The 20,013-nt window shown below is 47.2% G+C and overlaps 1 protein-coding gene across 2 annotated transcripts in view; it reads left to right on the top strand.

Moving 5' to 3' along the window:
- Positions 1 to 8,354, top strand: part of PRAG1 (PEAK1 related, kinase-activating pseudokinase 1) — a 47,500-nt gene extending 39,146 nt beyond the window's left edge. Inside the window, exons 6-7 of one of the 2 annotated variants that reach the window (XR_009698799.1) lie at positions 6,273 to 7,515; positions 8,328 to 8,354. Coding sequence is in view for 1 of the 2 variants with exons in the window: in XM_061177470.1 (XP_061033453.1) it covers positions 6,273 to 7,439 (1,167 nt within the window). In the remaining variant the exon portion in view is untranslated. Of the gene's footprint in view, positions 1 to 6,272; positions 7,819 to 8,327 lie in introns of those variants that run through there. The other variant, XM_061177470.1, reaches the window with a different exon arrangement.
- The last annotated feature ends 11,659 nt before the right edge of the window (positions 8,355 to 20,013 follow it).

Genomic DNA, 20,013 nt, shown 5'->3' with positions numbered 1-20,013 from the left:
GAACAATAAGAGTAATATTATTGATAGAGCAGTCAGTATACAACTAGACTCTTGGATGGGTGTGTTAACTACACGACCTCAAATCCTCACAGGGTAGGTAGGTGTTACAGGTGGGGAATCTGAGGCTCAAAATGATTAAATAATCTGCCCACAGCTGGCAGGTGGCTAAGATGGATTTGAACTCTTCTTTGTCTTGTCTCAAAGCCTATGCTACCACCCTGTCAGTTAAGAAAAATGAAGTTCAGGGAAGTTAAGTGACTAGTCCAAAGTAACACAGCTCTTTAATCGTTGGCCCTGGATCAGGGCTGTTGCTAGCACGCCCCATTGCTCTTTTGGGGCACAGCTCTGAGTAAGCTGGTGGAGCTGTCTGTATCCATCTGGCCCCTCTGGTGGCCCCTTTTCTCATCTTCTTTTGGTGTCCCTTGAGTACCTGGTGGTCTGTGGTCCTTCTATAAATGCAGGCTTTTGTGAGGAGTGAGAAGGGAACCCTGAACTCTTTTCTGCCATCACCTGCCCCAAGACATTCTTTTATTTCTAATTAGAAAAAATGCAAACAGTGAACTAACATGAAATGGTCTTGGCGGGGTAGCTTCCTTCTTACCAGTAAGATTTTTTTTAATACTATGATTATTAGCCAAGGAAAATTGCAGTGAATTTTACTTTGAGATTTTTCTTTTAAAAAATTGGTGACACTACCATAAAATATAGATTGGGAACCCCTGATTTATTTGTTCAAGGGGCTCTGTATAATTACTCGCTGCCTTCTTGCAAATAAACTAGGCAGGAAGGTAGCTATTAGGAGGATCCAGTTCATTGTCAGAAATCAAGGCCCCAGAAGACTAGATGGATTTCTTGAACTTCATTGCCTCTTTATATCTGAACTCAGCAGCTGCTCTCTTGTTGAGCTACCCTTCCTGGTCACCACCCCCCCCCAACCACAATTAAAAGAAAAAGAAACAACCCCAGCGTTTCCCTTCCTATTCGGAGGGTGCTGTATCCAGTAAAGGAAGAGTGAGTAGACCCTCCAGAGAGCTGGACGTGGTCAGCCTGGTCATCATTGGTGGCCCAGAGCCAGGGGTCTGTATCCATGCAATGAAAGGGATGTAAATTTGAGCTCCTTGAAAGTCAAGGGGATGGAGGTGCCTTTAGGAAGTTCTTTGCTTCTGCCAACCTAGTGGACCTGAGAAAGGGATCTGTGAATAATGTCTCTGCTTCCACCCTGAACATTTCCTGTGTTCAAGTGCATGTGTTACTCTCCCCCATCTCCTTGGGCTGGACCTGGGCGGCTCCTTCACTGTCAAGAGACAGCTGACTTCTCCATTTTGAGGAGGAAAGAGCCTGGTGGGACAGGCTTAATCCCTCTTGCCCATGAGGTAGAAAGTGATATGGCCCAGGGGCCACCTGGTGCAAGATCTGCCGCTGGATCAGAACCTCCAGGCAAAGGGGTTTGGTTTTTATATCCGTGATGGTGATGTGCAAGTTGGATTCTAGGACCTCCTGTAACAATGTAGAATTAGCCAATTCTCCGAAGCACAGTGCAGAAAATTCAGCATTTCCAGAGGATGTTAAAAGGCAGCATCGTTCATTCCATTCGAAATCTAAACCATAAGGAAGCCAGCTATAGACCTTGGTCCTCTTAAGGAAGAGAGTCCCAGGGGTCTCCTCTTTGATTTTGCTGGAGCCTTGGCAGCTCAGGGACTATCTCTGTAATGTGTGAAAAGGAAATCTGGAGAAGAGCTTCCAGTATTCAGAGTCTGGGGAACAACAATATCAATTTGCAAATGTGCCTGGCCTGGGGGGGAGGGGAAGGGGGGACGGGGCGCGGAGCATCCTTCCACACTGCTGTTCCACTTCATTAGTGCTGGTCCTAGATGGAATACAGTCATCTGCATCGGCTGAATCCCCAGGAGTGGGGAGCGGGGCTCCTTCCCGCACCGCCTGGCTGTGGCTGAGCTCACTTCATCCGTGCCTGGGAAGCAGGAGCTTCGGTTGCAGGCTCGCACCTGCTCGGGCTGACGCTGGTCCCTCCGTTTGTGGGCTTGGTAGCCGCGAGGAGGTGAAGCCAGCTCCTGTAGCCCAGCTCCACGAGTATGAGGAGGGATAAAAAGCCTTAATTGTGTGTGCTTTCGAAGCTGTTTCATGCCTCAGTCAGCCAGAACTCCGGTAATTAGGGACCCGTGCTAAGCGGGCTGGGCCTTTTTTATTTAACAGACGTGACTTAGCCCAGATTTTCAACCACGAATCAGGCCGTGGCACCAAAGTTTAAAGTGAGACTTGGCTCAGTGAAACGTTTGAAATTTGAGCTGAACCAAAGGTCTGTGTGAAGGTCTTGAGCCAGAACTCAAGCACAGACTCCCTGAAAATGAACTTGGGGGGCGGTGAGGGGAGATGGGGTGGAAAAGAAGCCGTCCCCTCCCTCCGCCCCCTCCTCTCCCCTCACCCCAAATTTGACACTGTAGAATGATCTTGGGGGCCCCGCCCAGGGCTGCCCCTCTGGATAACTGCACTCTGTCTTTTGTTCGAGGCAGTGAGGAAGCTGCAGGTCTTGCCAGAGGGACCAGCTCACTGATTCTGAAATGCATCCAGGCCACTTTTCATTTACTCAGCTCTTTCATTCACATCTCTGTGCGAAGTGCCTGGAGCTCCCAAGGAGAGCGTTTGCCGGGCCCAGGCCTTTGATACCCTGGAGAAAGGGGATCCTTGGAAACACAGCCCAGGCCCCGGCAGCTGCGCCCTCTGGGTTTGTACAGCCAGCCAGCTCTGGATTGCCCAGCACCACCGCACGGCTACAGCCAGACCCGCAAGGGCAGTCACCATAGCAACCTCTCCCGGTGGGTGCTCGCCTGGGCATTGTGTTGAAAGCCACACCTGTGTTGTGTCCTTTAATGCTCCCAGTGTCCCTGTGAAGAGGGACACTGCCCCTGAGATACAGAGGAGAAATACGCTTGGAGATAAATACCATTGATCTTCAGTATTCGTGGATTCTGCGTTTGTGAATTCGATGCTAAAACTTACTTGTAACCCCACATCAATACTTGGAGGGCTTTGGGGTTCATTACTGAACTGGCACACAGTGGGCGGGGGTGGAAATCCGGGTCATCCGACTTGCAAATCTTCAGCTGAGGTGGCACAAGGGGACCCTCCGCCTTCTTGTTTCAGCTCTCATACTGTACACAGATGTACTTTTTGTGTCTATTTAGTGCCTCATCATCACACTTTTGTGCTTTTCGTTGGTGATTTCGCTCTTTAAAATGGCCACGCTGAGCGCTGAAGTCCTGTCTCGTGTTCCTAAGGTCAGGAAGGCTGTGATGCACCTTTGAGAGGGTGTTAGATCAGCTTAGTTCAGGCATGAGTTACACTGCTGTTGGCTGTGAGTCAGTGTTAGTGCATCAGCAGTATCTATGAATAAGGCGTCTTTAAACAGAAACACACACACAATATACAACAAGGTTACGTATTGATCAGTTGATGAACATCTTGTGACCAGAGGCTTGCAAGAACTTCACATTGTATTTGCCCAGGAGCAGAGGTTCAGCATTCATGCATTCAGTGTTTGTGGCTACTTAATAGAACATAACGACCACAAATAACAAGAATCAAGGGAAAGTTGCCAATGTTTGCAGAGTTTATATTTAAACTAAGGTCCTTTTCACTCCAAAGCCCATACTTTTCACCTCCAGAACACTTCTTAGCTGTATAATCTAGGGCAAATAATTTAACCTCTTGAAGTCTCAGTTTCCTCCTCTATAGTAGCATCTACCTCATGGAGTTGTTCAATGAGATTTAACGAGACACTACATGAAAAAATGCTTTGTAGGCATGGTGCAAGATCGGTAGGTATATGTTGTAGTTGAGAAGCCCTCACTGGAGGGGATGACATCAGTATCCATGGATGGCACAGCAGACGGGTCCATACACAGTGGTTGATATTTATATGCAAGACTATTTTTTGAGGACCCCCTCCCAAATTTCCTTTAGTGTAATAGTGTTCCAGAAGACTGCCATTTAAAAACTGAATACAGGGCTTCCCCGGTGGCGCAGTGGTTAAGAATCCACCTGCCAATGCAGGGGACACGGGTTCGATCCCTGGCCCGGGAAGATCCCACATGCCGCGGAGCAGCTAAGCCCGTGCACCACAACTACTGAGCCTGCGCTCTGGAGCCTGTGCTCTGCAACAAGAGAGGCCACAACAATGAGAGGCCCGCACACCGCAACGAAGAGTAGCCCCTGCTTGCCTCAACTAGAGAGAGCCCATGCGCAGCAATGGGGACCCAACACAGCCAGAAATAAAAACTGAATACAGCTGGGTGTGCTCGGATAAGAAAGAGCCTGCAGCAGTGCCTTTTAGGCATGCATTCTGAAATCACTTTTGTTAGTGTAATAGGAGGCACTGTCTGGGATAAAATGTACTTCCCTTTTATTTCTATTCTACTTCTCTAATAGAGGGATCAATAAATTAATGTGTTCTCTCCCCCCCAGCCCTCCAATTATCTTTTAAAAAGTTTTCTCAGAAGCTGAGCTCTTTTATGCCAGGTTTTATGCTGAGCTTTGTAGAGCTGCAATATAAATAAATCTCTTTGAAAAGGTACTTGCAACAGAACTTCTGAAAACGTCACCTGTAAGCATTGTGGTGCCCCATGAACACTGCTGTACTCATTTGAGTGCAGCCACGCAGCACCCCAAAGGGTTATTTTGGGATTCTTTGCAGGATAGTATTTTATAGATGGAGGCGAAATGCCTTTCTTCTCAGGATTACGCACTGATCCTTACCTTTCTACAAAGTACGGCTGGGGTTGCATCATCTCCTTTTGAGAGGGGCACTCACAGACCATCTACCGTCCCTTTCAGTGTAATTAGAGGGAAATTGAGGCCTGACGGGGCCATTGTGTCTGGCTCAAGACTCTTCAGTTGTGTGGCCACCAGATGAGGGTTCCTGTTGCTCAGGATCCTTAGGTGGCAGTCGCTGTCATTAGTACAAGAAGATGTAGAAGCGGTGGGAAAGACACTGGGAATTCCCCAAAGGAGCTTGAGATCATCCGTCTGTTTATTCCCACCTTTGGTTCAGAGGGTGCCTTTGGGCCCTCTGGGTTCCCTATTCTCTGGAGAGCTTTCTGTTTTCTTTCAGCTGCTCTGACTCACCCTTGGAGGAAAAGCTCGTGGCTTCCACTTAGCGGCTCCATTGAAATCAGCCCCGCAGGTTGTGCCAGCTGGTAGGCATGGCATTATGTACCTGGATCTAGAAACTAGGGCAGCCTAAGAGAATTTGACCAAGTCCTAGAGGTTTAGGGCCTGCATCTGCCCCCGAGATTCCCCAAGAAGGGAACATCCCAGGGGTCGAACACATCTATTATAAGGTAGCTGCCAATTCAGGTGCGAGGGCTGGGGAGTGAGGCTGACTGCCTGTGTAAGCTCTCATCTGGCTTCCTGAGAATTTGTCCAGCCTACGCTGTGGGCATGGGGACGTCTTCCTACCAAGGGAACTCACTCTTGCTGGGTTGTATGATAATTTTAGGTTTAACTTGTTAAGAAATTGCCAAACTCTATTCCAAAGTGGTGGTACCATTTTACATTCCACCAGCTATAAATGAGAGTTCCCATTTCTCCACATCCTCATAGACACTTGCTATTATCATTTTATTATAGCCATTCTGGTGGGCCTCACCTGGTCTCTCATTGTGGTTTTGACTTGCATTTCCCTTATGACTCATGATGTTGAACATCTTTTCATGTGTTTATGGCCAATTCTATATTTCTTTGGTGAAATGCCTGTTAATATCTTTTGCCCACTTTTTGATTGGGTAATTTACCTTATTACTGCGTTGCAAGAGTTTTTGGTAAATTCTGGATAGAAATCATTTTACTGGATATGTGTTTTGCAAATATTTCCTCCCACTCTATTACTTGTCTTTGCATTTTCTTAGTATCTTTTGAAGCATACAAGTTTTGAATTTCGGTAAGGTCAAGTTTGTCCATTTTTTTCTCTTATGGACCATGCTTTTGGTGTGGTATCTGAGAAATCCTTGCTCAACCTAAGGTCTCAAAGATTCTGTCCTGTATTTTCTTCAAAAGTGTGTATGTTTTGGCTCTCACATCTAAGTCTCTCCATTTTGACCTAGGTCTCTGGGATCCATTTTGAGTTAAATTGTGTGTACGGTGTGAGATATGGGTTTAAGTTCACCGTTTTGCCTGTGGATATCTAAGTGTCCCAACACCAGTTGCTGAACCGAATGATGGCTCTGGCTCTTTGACCTCACTGCCCCTTTCCCCCACAGATCTGCAAAACCCCTGAGCCCAAAGCAGCCTCATACTGCAGCCCTTCCGTGCCCGTGCACTTCAACATCCAGCAGGACTGCGGCCACTTTGTCGCCTCGGTGCCCTCCAGCATGCTCACCTCTCCCGATGCGCCCAAGGACCCCCTGTCTGCCCTGCCTTCACATCCCCCCGCCCAGGAGCAGGACTGCGTGGTGGTCATCACCCGAGAGGTACCCCACCAGACCGCCTCGGACTTCGTGCAAGACTCAGCCGCCAGCCACCAGTCTGAGCCCGAGGTTTACGAGCGGCGCGTGTGCTTCCTGCTTCTGCAGCTCTGCAACGGGCTGGAGCACCTGAAGGAGCACGGGATCATCCACCGGGACCTGTGCCTGGAGAACCTGCTGCTGGTGCACTGCGCCCAGCAGGCCTCCCCGGACCCCTCCTCCGCCACCTCCTGGGCCCCTCCCACCACCATACCCCCTGCCCCTGCCGCTACCCCCTCCTCTTGCCCCTCTGCCGCCCTCCCAGCCGGCGTCACCCCCACCCCTCCGGCTGGCCCCGCCTGTCAGGGAGGGCCCGGCGAGAAGCACTTGCCCCGACTCATCATCAGCAACTTCCTGAAGGCCAAGCAGAAGCCGGGCGGTACCACGAACCTGCAGCAGAAAAAGAGCCAGGCCCGCCTGGCCCCAGAGATCGTGTCTGCCTCCCAGTACCGCAAGTTCGACGAGTTCCAGACGGGCATCCTCATTTATGAGCTGCTCCACCAGCCCAACCCGTTCGAGGTGCGGGCCCAGCTGCGAGAGCAGGACTACCGGCAGGAGGACCTGCCCCCGCTGCCCGCGCTGTCCCTCTACTCGCCGGGCCTGCAGCGCCTCGCGCACCTGCTGCTGCAGGCCGACCCCATCAAGCGCATCCGCATCGGCGAGGCCAAGCGCGTGCTGCAGTGCCTCCTGTGGGGACCCCGGCGCGAGCTGGTGGAGCAGCCGGGCCCCTCGGAGGAGGTGCTGTGCGCCACGCTCAGCAACTGGATCGACATGAAGCGGGCCCTGATGATGATGAAGTTCGCCGAGAAGGCGGTGGACCGCCGGCGCGGGGTGGAGCTGGAGGACTGGCTCTGCTGCCAGTATCTGGCGTCGGCGGAGCCCGGAGCTCTCTTACAATCGCTGAAGCTCCTGCAGCTTCTGTGAGGCAGCCCCCGGCCCCCGTGCTGCCCCCAGCCCCGCCCTGCCTTGCCTTGGAAACATCTGTGTCTCCTGGGAAATGGTACAAATGACTGTTGTACTTGGATATAATATATATATATTATGTGTTATATATATACATAAGATATAAATACAAAAGACTGAGGATGTCACTGCCCACCCTGGTCTGGCCTCCTCTCCTCCCCTAGTCTTGAAGTTTTCCCCTGCAGTTATGTACATTTCTAGCTTATTGCAAGGTCCTGAGGACAGTGTGGCCAGCAGAGTGAAGCCTGGACTCTGGTCTCACTACCCCATTATGGGATCTCTTTACCCTCTTGTCAAGTGGCTATTTAAAAAAAAAAACAAAACCTCCATTTTTAATTAAAATTTTCGGTTGACTCATGAGTAAAGCTCTTTTATCCTCAAGTGCCCAAGTGCGTTAATACCTTTGGTGGGTAAAATTGTTTTTAAGCCCCTGAAGCAGTGGCTTCAAGACCACTTAAACTGTCCTCTATCTTACCCTTCTCGTAAGATAGAGCAACAGGCCGCAAGGGCCCCAGGCATGCGGAGACCAGTTAATCTTCCCTGCTCTCTCCCCACCTAACAAGTCTCTTAGGAAGAATCCAGGCACAGCTCTGGTGTGATCCCAGAATTTCAGAATTTAATCCCACTGCTTGAAGCCCATTTCCAGTTTGCTAAAGCCGGTTGTCATTTGTATCAGAAACCTGGCTCAAAGCAGAAGCCACCCCAGATGGTTCAAATGACAAGACCTTAACAGGGGACCACTTAGAGAGTTGTGGGCAGGGTTAAGAGAAAAACAAAGGATGATGAGGCAAAAGCAAGGGCAGGAATGGGGAGGATTCACTCAACCTGTTTCCCACCTGTCATCCCTAGGCCAAGACCAGTGAGATGCCAGACAGCAAGGGGGCCTGGGTGATACAGTCTGCAGGATTGGCCTCCCTGGGCAGGGTCGAGAAGAATGGATGGAGGGCTAGGTGGAAAACAGCCCACTGTTACTGCTGTCCTAGATAAGGACAGGGCAAGAATAGAACTCCGGTGTTCCCACTTTCAGACCGCTAGGCCCCCTGCTGTTCTAAGCTCCTTTGGGTTTCCATCTGCAAAAACTCATTCAAAATACTTTAAAAGGGCTTCCCTGGTGGCGCAGTGGTTGAGAATCTGCCTGCTAATGCAGGGGACACGGGTTCGAGCCCTGGTCTGGGAGGATCCCACGTGCCGCGGAGCAACTAGGTCCGTGAGCCACAACTACTGAGCCTGCGCGTCTGGAGCCTGTGCTCCGCAACAAGAGAGGCCGCAACGGTGAGAGGCCTGCGCACCGCGATGAAGAGTGGCCCCCACTTGCCGCAGCTGGAGAGAGCCCTCGCACAGAAACGAAGACCCAACACAGCCAAAAATAAAAATTAAATTAAATTAAATTAAAAAAAAAAAAAAAAAAACTTTAAAAATACTCAAAGAAAATTAGGAAGCAGCAGATCTTTCCTCCTCAAAACTAGACTCACAAGAAGTCACTAAATACTCATTTGAAGGGAAACAGCCCAAGACCCTTGTATTTCTACCTAAAGAGTAATCTTCCAACTTGTGAACTGATTTCTCAAACCTTGTTAATAGCTATGGACAATTTTAAAACAAATGCAAAGATCTTAATGAATGTCCTAGAAATCTAGGAATGTGGCTAGCAACCAGGATGGGGAAATCTCCCAGGTCACCTTCTGCATATTAATTTCACTCCTTTTACAAGCCTTCCAGCCTGGGACTCCAGGTAAACACACCTACACTTCCAAGCATCTGAGGTGAAACCTGGGGCTTCGGGGCACATTTGTCATTTCAACTGTTGCTTGAGCATTGAGGGAAGAAGAAGTGGCTAAAACCAACTTCCAACTATGTTTGTACAAGAGAAAGAGTTTTGAACATGGAAATCATAATTCTCCATAGGACCTGTCTGTTTCAGGGGGTATTATTTTGTCAGTTGTTTCTTCCTGGGAATTTTCCAGGCAAACCCTCTGAATTCGATTTGCTGTCTTTTGCTTTCTTGTTCTTTCTCACTTCAAATAAATAAACAATGGAGAGGGAGGAAACAAATATTCTGCCAGGGGAATGCAGTGCTATTTGGAAATAAACGTCTCAAGAGGCACATTTTAAACCTCTGAATTAATTGCACCTTTTTTATATGCCACCCACTTCAGGAAAAAAAAAAAAAAACAAACTGAGATGGTAGAAAAGGTTTTAGGAACCAAAATGAACCCAAAAATAAAGGTGGAAAGAAAAGGAACTACAGCAATAAATTCTAATTGAGAAGAATGATAGCGATCAAACATAAAACTTACTTCTGGGCTGTCCACCAACCTAGAAAAGTAGAAAACAACCGGTTGCAGAATTCGTGTAATTTTAGGAAACTGTTCATCGGGAGGAACAAACCTTTTCCTGGTGCTTGGTTTTGAAGGGACTTTGCCAAGGATTTCCTTGTTTGAAGGCATCGAATAATGTTCCCAATAGCACATAAACAAAATAACATTTTTCTAGATAGGGCAATTCCTTCTATCCACAGTTGGTGAAATCCAAGTGTGGAGTGTTCAGGCCTCTTTTCATCGAGGTGGTTCTGCAGGGCACTGGCCACCTACTCATCCCCATGGATCCACCTCTTCTGTGAACAGTAAGTCACGTGGCTACAAATATTAGCTTTGGCAAACAGCTTCATTCACACAAAATTCAGGGGCTCAATATAACTGGTTTTTTGTTACCCCAAAATACACCTGGGATGCATGGCTTTACCTCACAGAAAGTTCAAGCACCGAATGGATTAAGTCCAGAAACAAAAGTTTCTTCCACAGACTGAGGTTCAGAAATAAGCAGGGACCTTTATATGATGACAGTCTCGTAACATCTGGCTATTTCATAGTTCTGTTATCTGTGAGTTCATCTCCTTTTTTTCTTGGCTTTAGACCCAACTACTGGTATTTAAATCTCCAGCGTTTTTTCCCTCCAACTCTGAGTCAAGTCGTCCCCATATCCTTTCCACATTGTAATTTGGGTTGTTAGCGGCCTTTCCCTTTCTCATGCCAAGATGTGGAATCGTTCTCTTTCCTGTAGGCGTTACGAAGCAGGCATCTAAATTATTATATCCTTGCCAGAAGCAAGATAAGCACTTCAGGGATGATTTATTTATCAAAACACATGGCTCAGATCTAAAAAGACAGGGCTCTGGGGAGCTGTAGTTATCACTGTGTGACATGTCCTGGTTTTCAAAGGCTTGGGGCTGGAAAAAGCTCTTTTCTGATGCACACATGTACACAAAACAGTTATGAAGATTTTGAAGAGGGAAGACACACGTTACGTTAATGACTTCTCTGAAATGTGTTCTTTAAATATACAGCCAATAAAGGAAGCAGCCCTTTCCCACTCTGATGAATGTCTATAAATCTTTGAAGATCTAAGGATAAGCTCATTAAATCTCATTAAAATAGTAGATTTATAACGTAAAATCTGCTTGGCATATTTAACAGAGGGTGAGGTAAATGGAATTGATTTATTAGAAACCAAAATTTAAACCAACTGCTGTCATTGCTAAAAATAAAAGACAAGAATAAAACATCTGGGGTAAGGTCTATGGGACAAAAGTCTTGACAAATTACTCTTTCCTTCTCTTTTCCAATGCTAATTATGTGGTTAATGACAGTCAAGGAAACCTACTCCAGGCAAGAGATGTCTTTGGAGGACCTGTGCCCTGGAAAGGAGGTCATCTTAAGGAAAGGAGTCCAAATTAACCCGAACACAATATCATTGATTGGGGGGGAACTGGGGATGGGCCAGAACTTCCATGGTCAGTTTGGAACCTTACTGGGTCCTGGGTATTCGGTCTTCTCTGATCTGCATGTTTCCTCCTGGGACTTGACTACATCCATCCCAACTTTCTGGAGTGGCGGAAGCAAAGTCAAGTTTACTTGGGGTTTTTATGCATGCCAGCAAGCCAACTTGGTATTGGGCTATCCCAGTAGGACTTGAACATGTACACTTACCACATATTCTGAATGCTGGATTCAAATCTTTCCAGATCTTTTACCAGAAGTGATTACAGCTATTTCCTACAAAAACACTGTCCTGAACACCGGATGTGCTTAGACTACCAAAACATTTATGTATGGTATTAAGACCTAAAGGTCATTCTTCAGGCTCCTGACTTGATGCCCTATCAGGGCTAATCAGGCATGGAGACAGGTTAAGGGAACTGAGCATGGCAACTGAACTCTTCATCTAAGAGTGGAAGAGAAGGCAGGAAATGAGAAGACAAGATTCAGAGACAAACCACCTGTTTTATCACTTGCCTGGATCCAGCCCTGAGGACTTCCCACAACCCCCAAAAAGGTATTCTAATGTCTTAGTCCAGTAGGGCTGCTATAACAAAATGCCATAAAGGGTGGCTTATGACAACAGAAATTTATTTCTCATAGTTCTAGAAGCTGGTAAGTCCAAGATCAAGGTGCCAGCAGATTCAGTTCTGGTAATACCACACTCCTTAGTCCACAGACGGCCATATTTTCACTGTATCGTCACGTGGCAGAAAGGGCAAGGGAGGTCTCTGGGGTCTCTTTTATAAGACCACTAATGCCATTCATGAAGGCCCCAACCTCATGACGTTATTACCACCCAAAGGCCCCACCACCTAAGACCATCACACGGGGAATTGAGTTTCAATGTATGAATTTTGGGGGGAGAGGGGCGGGTACACAAACATTCAGTCCACAGCATCACTCCTGTCAAAACCTTCACTGGGATCATATGGACACTATTCTGTTCTCAAAGACCTCCAGCCATGTAGAAACTATAGAACTCTAGATTGCGTAGATTTCAATTTCCAAGTTTATAGCAGTTTCCTTTAAAAGTTAGAAAGACTTGGGACTTGCCTGGTGGCGCAGTGGTTAAGAATCCGCCTGCCAATGCAGGGGACACGGGTTCCATCCCTGCTCTGGGAAGATCCCGCATGCCGCGGAGCAACTAAGTCCGTGTACCACAACTACTGAGCCTGCGCTCTACAGCCCGCAAGCCACAACTACTGAGCCCACGTGCTGTATCTACTGAAGCCCGCACGCTCTAGAGCCTGTGCTCCACAACAAGAGAAGCCCGCGCACCGCAATGAAGAGTAGCCCCTGCTCGCCGCAACTAGAGAAAGCCTGCGCACAGCAATGAAGACCCAATACAGCCAAAAATAATAAATAAATACAAATAAATAAATTTATTTTAAAAAATTGTGCCCTTTATTTATGTCCTTTCTTTACTGACCATTCCCATCACCATGATGATGGAAACAATTTTCGGTTTTCCTAAAGGAGTGACAGAGATCGCCTCTCCCCTACCCCTCAGTCTTATTGGCTTTATTTATTTTGAGAATGTAAAACATAACACGGCACTAAAAGCCCAAACTATTCCAAAAAAATATACTCAGAGAAGTATCACCCCCCCCATCTCCTGTCGCCATCCCTCCATCGTTTCCACCCTGCTCCCACCCATCCTCACTGATTTCTTCTTTATCCCTCCTGTATGCCATGAACCAAATGAGCAGAGGCAAATATATTTCTTTTGTCTCACACAAAAGTTAGTAGACTGGAGATGCAAGAGCACTTTGCTTTTCTCTCTTAGCGGTGTGTCAACAGAAGCTTTCTTAAATCGAGGAGGCAACTTGATCTCTCACTTGATTCAGAGAATCGACAGGGTTTCATCGCCTTCGACCCAGGTATTAAAAACATCATTTGCACAGCTTGAAGAGTATTCATCCACCAAAGTTTTAAAGATCCCTTAGTGCTATAGCTCCTCAGTTCTTAGGACAACCCATTTCATTGCCATGGAGAGGTATGGACTGTTTTTCCTCCCAGATAGAAATCCTGAGGTTTGCCCCAAACCGCAGTCAGCATTGACAGCAGACCCCTGAGTTTAATGATGAATGTTATCCTTGACCCTCACTCCTCTCTGGAGTGGCACTGCTGGTTCTTGCACTTGGAACCCAGCACTTCTTTGATAAGCTCTGCATTGAGCCCGTACCGCAAACTCAACCTGCTGACCATGGCCAGGTCGCAGAGGAAAATGTTTCCACAATGATCTTCCAGAAAGAGCGTTCAAGGAGGGAAAAGATTGTGCTACTCTGCGGCTTGGCTTTTCTGTGGCTTTTCCCTGACTGTAGACAGTGCCATGTAAGCAACAAGAACTCCACTAATGGAAATTGTTTATGGAACTTAGAGTTAACTCTTCAACAAAAGGAGCCTGATGCTGTTGGTCTTGGCCGAGTTCGGCATGAGTCATGCGCTGTTTCAAGTACCTGATTGACTATGGACAGAATGAAGGGGCTCGCTGGCTGTTCTGTCCAGTGGAACAGCTCCACATGGAAACAGGGACTGGGGGAGAGAAGTGGGGTGAGTGTGCGGGCCATGCTTCCAGCGCAGAAGGCACACAAGGGCACAGAGCAGAGAGAGCCTTCTCGGCCAGTGCCGACTATACCCCTGCAGCTGGAGCTGGCAGCCTCCTCCCAGCTATGAATCACACATTTGATTGCAGCCCTCAGCCTGCAGACAGCCCCGAGCCAGCTGCTGGGCCCTGCCTGATCGTTGGGCAGCCCCCTTTGTTTCAACTCTGGAAAGGCAGCAGCCCATCGGAGAAAGCATTGGAATGAAGAAAACCAAGGGCACTGTGACATGGGGATTGATGTTCTTTGGGTAGGATAACCATTGCTGAACAATGCCCAGCTCACAAGTGCTCCTACAAAGGAGCTTTCTCTGGGAGCTCCTCTCTAGGAGCGGTTTGCTGAAGAGTCAAGATTATCACCTTCCAGGGCACAAGCCCTGGAAGGTCTGGAACTTCTCCTCTGTGGTACCTCTAACGTTACCATGAAGGGAAGGAAAGGCTGTCGGAGAGAGACACTTAATATCCCTGGAATGATTCTGTTAAGAGCATGTCACAAGCCCTGGGAATGCTACCGCGGGACTCTGTTTGCTGTCAGTGTGTCTGTAAGCGGACACCCCGATGTTTAGTGAACAGAAACCGGCCATGTAATCCAGGTTCTTTGTCCAGCTTTCACTCACACACCCCTGTGGTCTGAGCACCAAGAAAGGAATGCCTTCATCTGGGCAACGTTTCATTCGTGAACTCCCTGGGTTGTATAAACAGAAGTTTCTAGTTTGGTGTCTAATGAAAATATTGGAAAACTATGAATGACATAATAATAGTCTCCTTGTTTACCTGATTTCTCTGTTCCAAAAGACTTCAAGTCCTGTGTTTGAAATATCATTTTACCTCCGTAGAACATTTCTCTGTTGTATGTAGGAATCAAGACAGGAAATCTACATTTTAGGAGGATTGGCTGCGTTGGGTCTTTGTTGCTGCGCGCGGGCTCGGGCTTGCTCTAGTTGTGGCAAGCAGGGGCTACTCTTTGTTGCAGTGCGTGGGCTTCTCATTGTGGTGGCTTGTCTTACTGCGGAGCACAGGCTCTAGGTTCCCAGGCTTCAGTAGTTGTGGCATGCAGGCTCAGTAGTTGTGGCTCAGGGGCTCTAGAGCACAGGCTCAGTAGTTGTGGCGCACGGGCTTAGTTGCTCCATGGCATGTGAGATCTTCCCGGACCAGGGCTTGAACCCGTGTTCCCTGCATTGGCAGGCGGATTCTTAAGCACTGCACCACCAGGGAAGTCCCTCCTGGGTCACTCTTGACCAGGTACTCTTGACTCACTCCTGGCTCACTCATGGAGAGGCGGGTCCTGTTTTTTTATCTCATTGTAATAAGAGTGGCGATGGAGTATATTCTTTCTCACTAAGTAGACCATGAGCTCCTTTAGGGCAGTGACCATGTCTGAAACGACCCCAGCCCCTTATATTGTATATAGTGGGTGCTTAATAAATGTGTTGATGGAATTGATTATGATGCACAGTTTACAGTGGATGATTGGGACCACTGCTTAGGAAAAATGATGCCCCACTCATCATCCAGGGCCATACAGTTGCAAAGCACTTTCACATGTCTTATCTCACACCAGCCCTCCAAGGAGGTACAACTTCCCCAAGGACAGTGCACACAGTGAACCTCAGAGAGAGGAAGTGACCTGCCGGAGAGTCCTTATGGCTGGTGAGTGACAGGACCCAGACTGGAACCACGTCTTCTGTGGTCAAACCCATCGGTCTTGCCTCCACATTTCTGAAGAAAGACTCACTCCTGTTCACACAGGGACCATCCCCACCGAAAAGCCTCTGTCTTTTACACCTAAGCTGCTTTCTGTTTTTCCATTCCAATAGTGACTACATTGAGCTCCATGACTAATATCAAAAGTTAAATTCGGGGCTTCCCTGGTGGCGCAGTGGTTAAGAATCCGCCTGCCAATGCAGGGGACACAGGTTCGAGCCCTGGTCCGGGAAGACCCCACATGCCGCGGAGCAACTAAGCCCGTGCGCCACAACTACTGAGCCTGTGCTCTAGAGCCCACGTGCCACAACTACTGAGCCCATGAGCCACAACTACTGAGCCTGCGCACCTAGAGCCCGTGCTCCGCAGCCAGAGAAGCCACCGCAATGAGAAGCCCGCGCAGAAACCCCCGCTCACCGCAACTAGAGAAAGCCCGCGCGCAGCAACAAAGACCCAACGCAGCCAAAAATAAATAAATAAAACAAATTTAAAAGTTAAATTCAAAGGCACATTTTACAACTTCTCTGGCACGTCATGCCAATGCTATCTGTCCCTCTAAAATGTGTAGGAATGAGGTGGGTAGTAACAGATGCACACAAGTTTTATTAGCGCCATTTTCAATTGAATTACCTTATTTGCACTCCCAGAGTGATCATGCCCCCCTCCGTGGTACCCAGAGGAGGACATTCTCTTTCCTCAGACCCTCTGCTCAGCCCTGACCGGTTGCCAAGCTGCCGTCCCCCTGTGCTGAGGCCTCGGGGGGTGAGGGGCCTGTGACGGGCACGTAGGGGATGTCCCAGGCAGGTACTCACATTGAAACTGCTGTGACTCCACAGTCACTCTCCTGAGGTGTCTCCCTACCTCAGGCTTGTCACCCTGGCGCCCAGCTCCAGGCAGGACAGAGAGAGCAGTGTGGTTTCTTTGCCAGATGGCTCCAACCACCAGATTCCATTTTCTGCCCCGAACTGAGGCTCCCTGGGCAGAAAGGGAGCAAGAGTTTTCACACTTCTCAAGCTGCTTATTTTTCACTCTGCATTGGGGAGATTTTTCTCCTTAAGCCTGAGTCTGAGTGTCATTGAGACGCCAGCTTGGTGGCCCATAGGGTTTCTAATGAGGCTGTCCCAATATCCCCAGCACTGAACCTCTGAAATGGGGCTCAGGGCTGAAAGGCTGGATGCACGTCATCTTAGTTACTTGCAATAGAGAATTTCATGTGACTTCCTCTATATGAGGTGCATTTTTCTTCAATGCTTAGGTAAAATGTAGGATGAAATTTAATGAGAATCACCTGAATTCGTAAGTGTGCATAAGTTTACAAATCATTTAAATGTTTATCAGTGATTTTTAAGGAATACTGTTGAGAAAAATTTCCATTATGTAGTGCTCTGTTTGGGTTTCCTGAAATTCGGACCAGCTTTAAGACACAATTCTATTTCCTGGCAATGGCCCAACGGTGCCTTCCCTTTGAGCTGCTTCTCAGTGTGATGTTCTTACAGCAGGAATTCAGTTTTCCAAAATAATTTCTCAGTCTTTCTGGCATAAAGGCTCCATGAACCTAGCCCAGTGTCCCTGACAGCCACACTTGGTGGAGTTCAGACCTATGCCTGGTTTCTGTCCGTTTCTGGCCAGGAAGATCTGTGAGCTCAGTCCTCAGCAGATTATTTCATCAGCCTTAATAAAGGCATGTCAGGGCTCTGGCAGGAAGAATCTGGTTTCAGAAGCAACTTTCCTTTGAAAGTGCCAGGGTAACCGCTTCTACCCAAACCCATGAGGATCGCATTGCAGGAAGCAAAAATATGATAGCACGGCATCTTGGCAGACAAGCTTCTTTCCTCTCCCCCGCAAAGCCTCCAAACAAATAGCTCTCTGGGGGAGTGATGTCTACATCAAAAGCTGCTTGTCGCTCAGTGGGCCTCCCAGATGGGGAAGTGTTTGCTTTAGCTGAGAATGACTATATTCTCTGCATCCGGAGTCAGGGGTGACTGCAACGGACTCTTTCTGGCTGTAGCCGGGTGGATTTGTGGGTGCTATGCCTTTCCCCGAGCTCCCATCATCCAGAAAGGGCGGAGGAAGTTAAGACAATACAAGGGCCCTGACAAGAACTGAAAGTCTCCAAAGTGGGCAGAGGCTGCCGCGTGTGCCATAAAGATCATAAAACCTTTTTTAAGCTTCTATCTGAGTTGATAATATCCAGCTCTTGGTAAAATCTGGGATCTTGCAGGATGCTGAAATTAGATTTTTTTTTTTTAAGAACACATGAGAGGTACAAACATTTCCAACTCCTATTTAACTCACTCTTGCATCCATAGATCTCCTTAGGAAATTTGTCTGCATTAAAAAAGGTCAATGAGGGAATTCCCTGGAGGTCCAGTGGTTAGGACTCCGTGCTTCCACTGCAGGGGGCATGGGTTTGATCCCTGGTTGGGGAACTAAGATCCCCTGGCTGGAGAACTAAGATCCTGCGTTGTTTTTTGGCTCGGCCAAAAAAAAAAAAAAAAAAAAGTCAATGAAACATGTGACATGCCACAATCCTAGGGTGAGAAGTCATGTTTTCTCTTTGTCAATCACTGAGCTGTAATGCAATCACTGTTGGATGCCCCAAGCCCTAAGTAATGTCCTCAAGTCATTGCTTTTTTGATTGATAGAAATGTGTAGCACTGTTCAGCAACTAAGAGCTATGCTAATCTCAGAAAGTTTCCCTAAGTCGCTTTTACACCCAGGTGAGAACCCCCCACTCACTTGTCCAGCATCCTATCCTGTAAGGAACAGGGTAGCCATATGGGAAAAAAACAGAGATCAATGACATGACCATGTCCTGTGACTTTTATCCATGAGACTCATAGACGCGAAGAAAGGATTATGGGCTTAGGATGGGGATAGTCAGGGCTTGAAAAAAGTTATGTTCATTTTCTTAGAGCGTTCTAAGGGCTGGAATTTGGATAATTTTCACAAAATTGTATAGCACTTAAAGTTTGCACACACACACACCTCTTTTCAAACACACCTTTTTTAATCAGTAGTTTCTGGGCACCTTGTCTCACCAATTTTTGTTCAAATTCTTCGGGGAAAATGACTTTATCCTTTACATCTTTGACATCCTTCAAAACGTGACCCATGAGCCAGCAGCATCTGTATCCCTGGGAATTTGCTAGAAATGTAGAACCTCAGGGTCTACCCAGGACCTACTGAATCAGAAGCTGCATTTTAACAAGATCCCCATGTGATTTGTTTGCACATTAAAGTTTGGGAAGTGCTGCTGTACTCCTTTTAGTTCTCTAGATCCCCAGGCTATAAGCGAAATACTCAATTATCATACAAATGCTTTACTTTTTAAAAGCTTTATTGAGATATAATTCACATACTATACAATTCACCCATTTATAGTGTACAGTGCAATAGCTTTTAGTAAATTCAGAATTTTGCATCCATCACCACAATCAATTTTAGAACATTTTTATTATTCCATAAAGACACTGCCACATTAGCCATCCCTTCTCAAGCGCCCATTCCTCCCAGGCCCGGACAACTCCGAAGCTACTTTCTGTCTTTATACTTGCAGTTTCTTAAAGCCTGGTTAAAACTACAGCTTTTCTTTTTCCGTCTCTCAAACACGACCTCACTATTAGTAATCATTTATAAATATGTTTATTTTTTATAATCAGTCCATTTAAAATCTTTTGGGGAAAAATTTAGCCCAGGGGTTACCTTAGAAGATAATCTGTGATGTCTTTTCCAGTTTTGTGGTTCTCCAGAGGCTATTTCCCCTTAAATAAACAAATGATGACTGCGTCTGTTTTGTAAGCAGTGAAGGTTTCCACCCTTTCACAGATGTCAGGAACTTTATTATTAATGCAGGCCCAGCATGGTACCTGGACATTTAGCCTAGGAATTTAGGGATTTATTTTTCCTGTCAAGTTTTAACTGTGATTCTTCATTTAGACAGTCTGGCAGTATGTTGGGGTTTGTCTCCTTGGACAATTGGCTCACTCCAACCGAAAAGGGGACTGAACATGACTGTTGTCTTTAAACACCAGCCAGACCCAGCTGAGGACCGTGTACAAAGGACAAGCCATCCTGGCTCACTGGGCAACTCTAATCAGAGTGACACTGATGAGAATTAGAATTAGAATCTGGCTGTTTTGACTGGAGCCCTCTCTGTGGTCCGTGGTCCTAGGGTGGCATCTGGGTCGGTCTTTTCTGTGCTTTGTAAGTGCTCTGAGGGCCTTATTTTGGGGCAAAATGAGGAGGTACGTGATAAGCTGTTAATAGATACAACTATTCTTTTAACTTATGATTAAAGCTATTAAAATATATGAATGGTTAAGATCTTCTACTGCCACTATTAGCAATTACGGTCACTAAAGCAGAGCCTCTATCCTGTTCTCTTTCTAACCATCATTCCTTTGGAGTA

The sequence above is a fragment of the Eubalaena glacialis genome, chromosome 20 (genome assembly GCF_028564815.1).
Source record: "Eubalaena glacialis isolate mEubGla1 chromosome 20, mEubGla1.1.hap2.+ XY, whole genome shotgun sequence".
NCBI classification, from domain to species: domain Eukaryota; kingdom Metazoa; phylum Chordata; class Mammalia; order Artiodactyla; family Balaenidae; genus Eubalaena; species Eubalaena glacialis.
The sequence above is the reverse complement of the archived record's forward strand: the minus strand, read 5'-3'. Positions and strand labels throughout refer to the sequence as shown.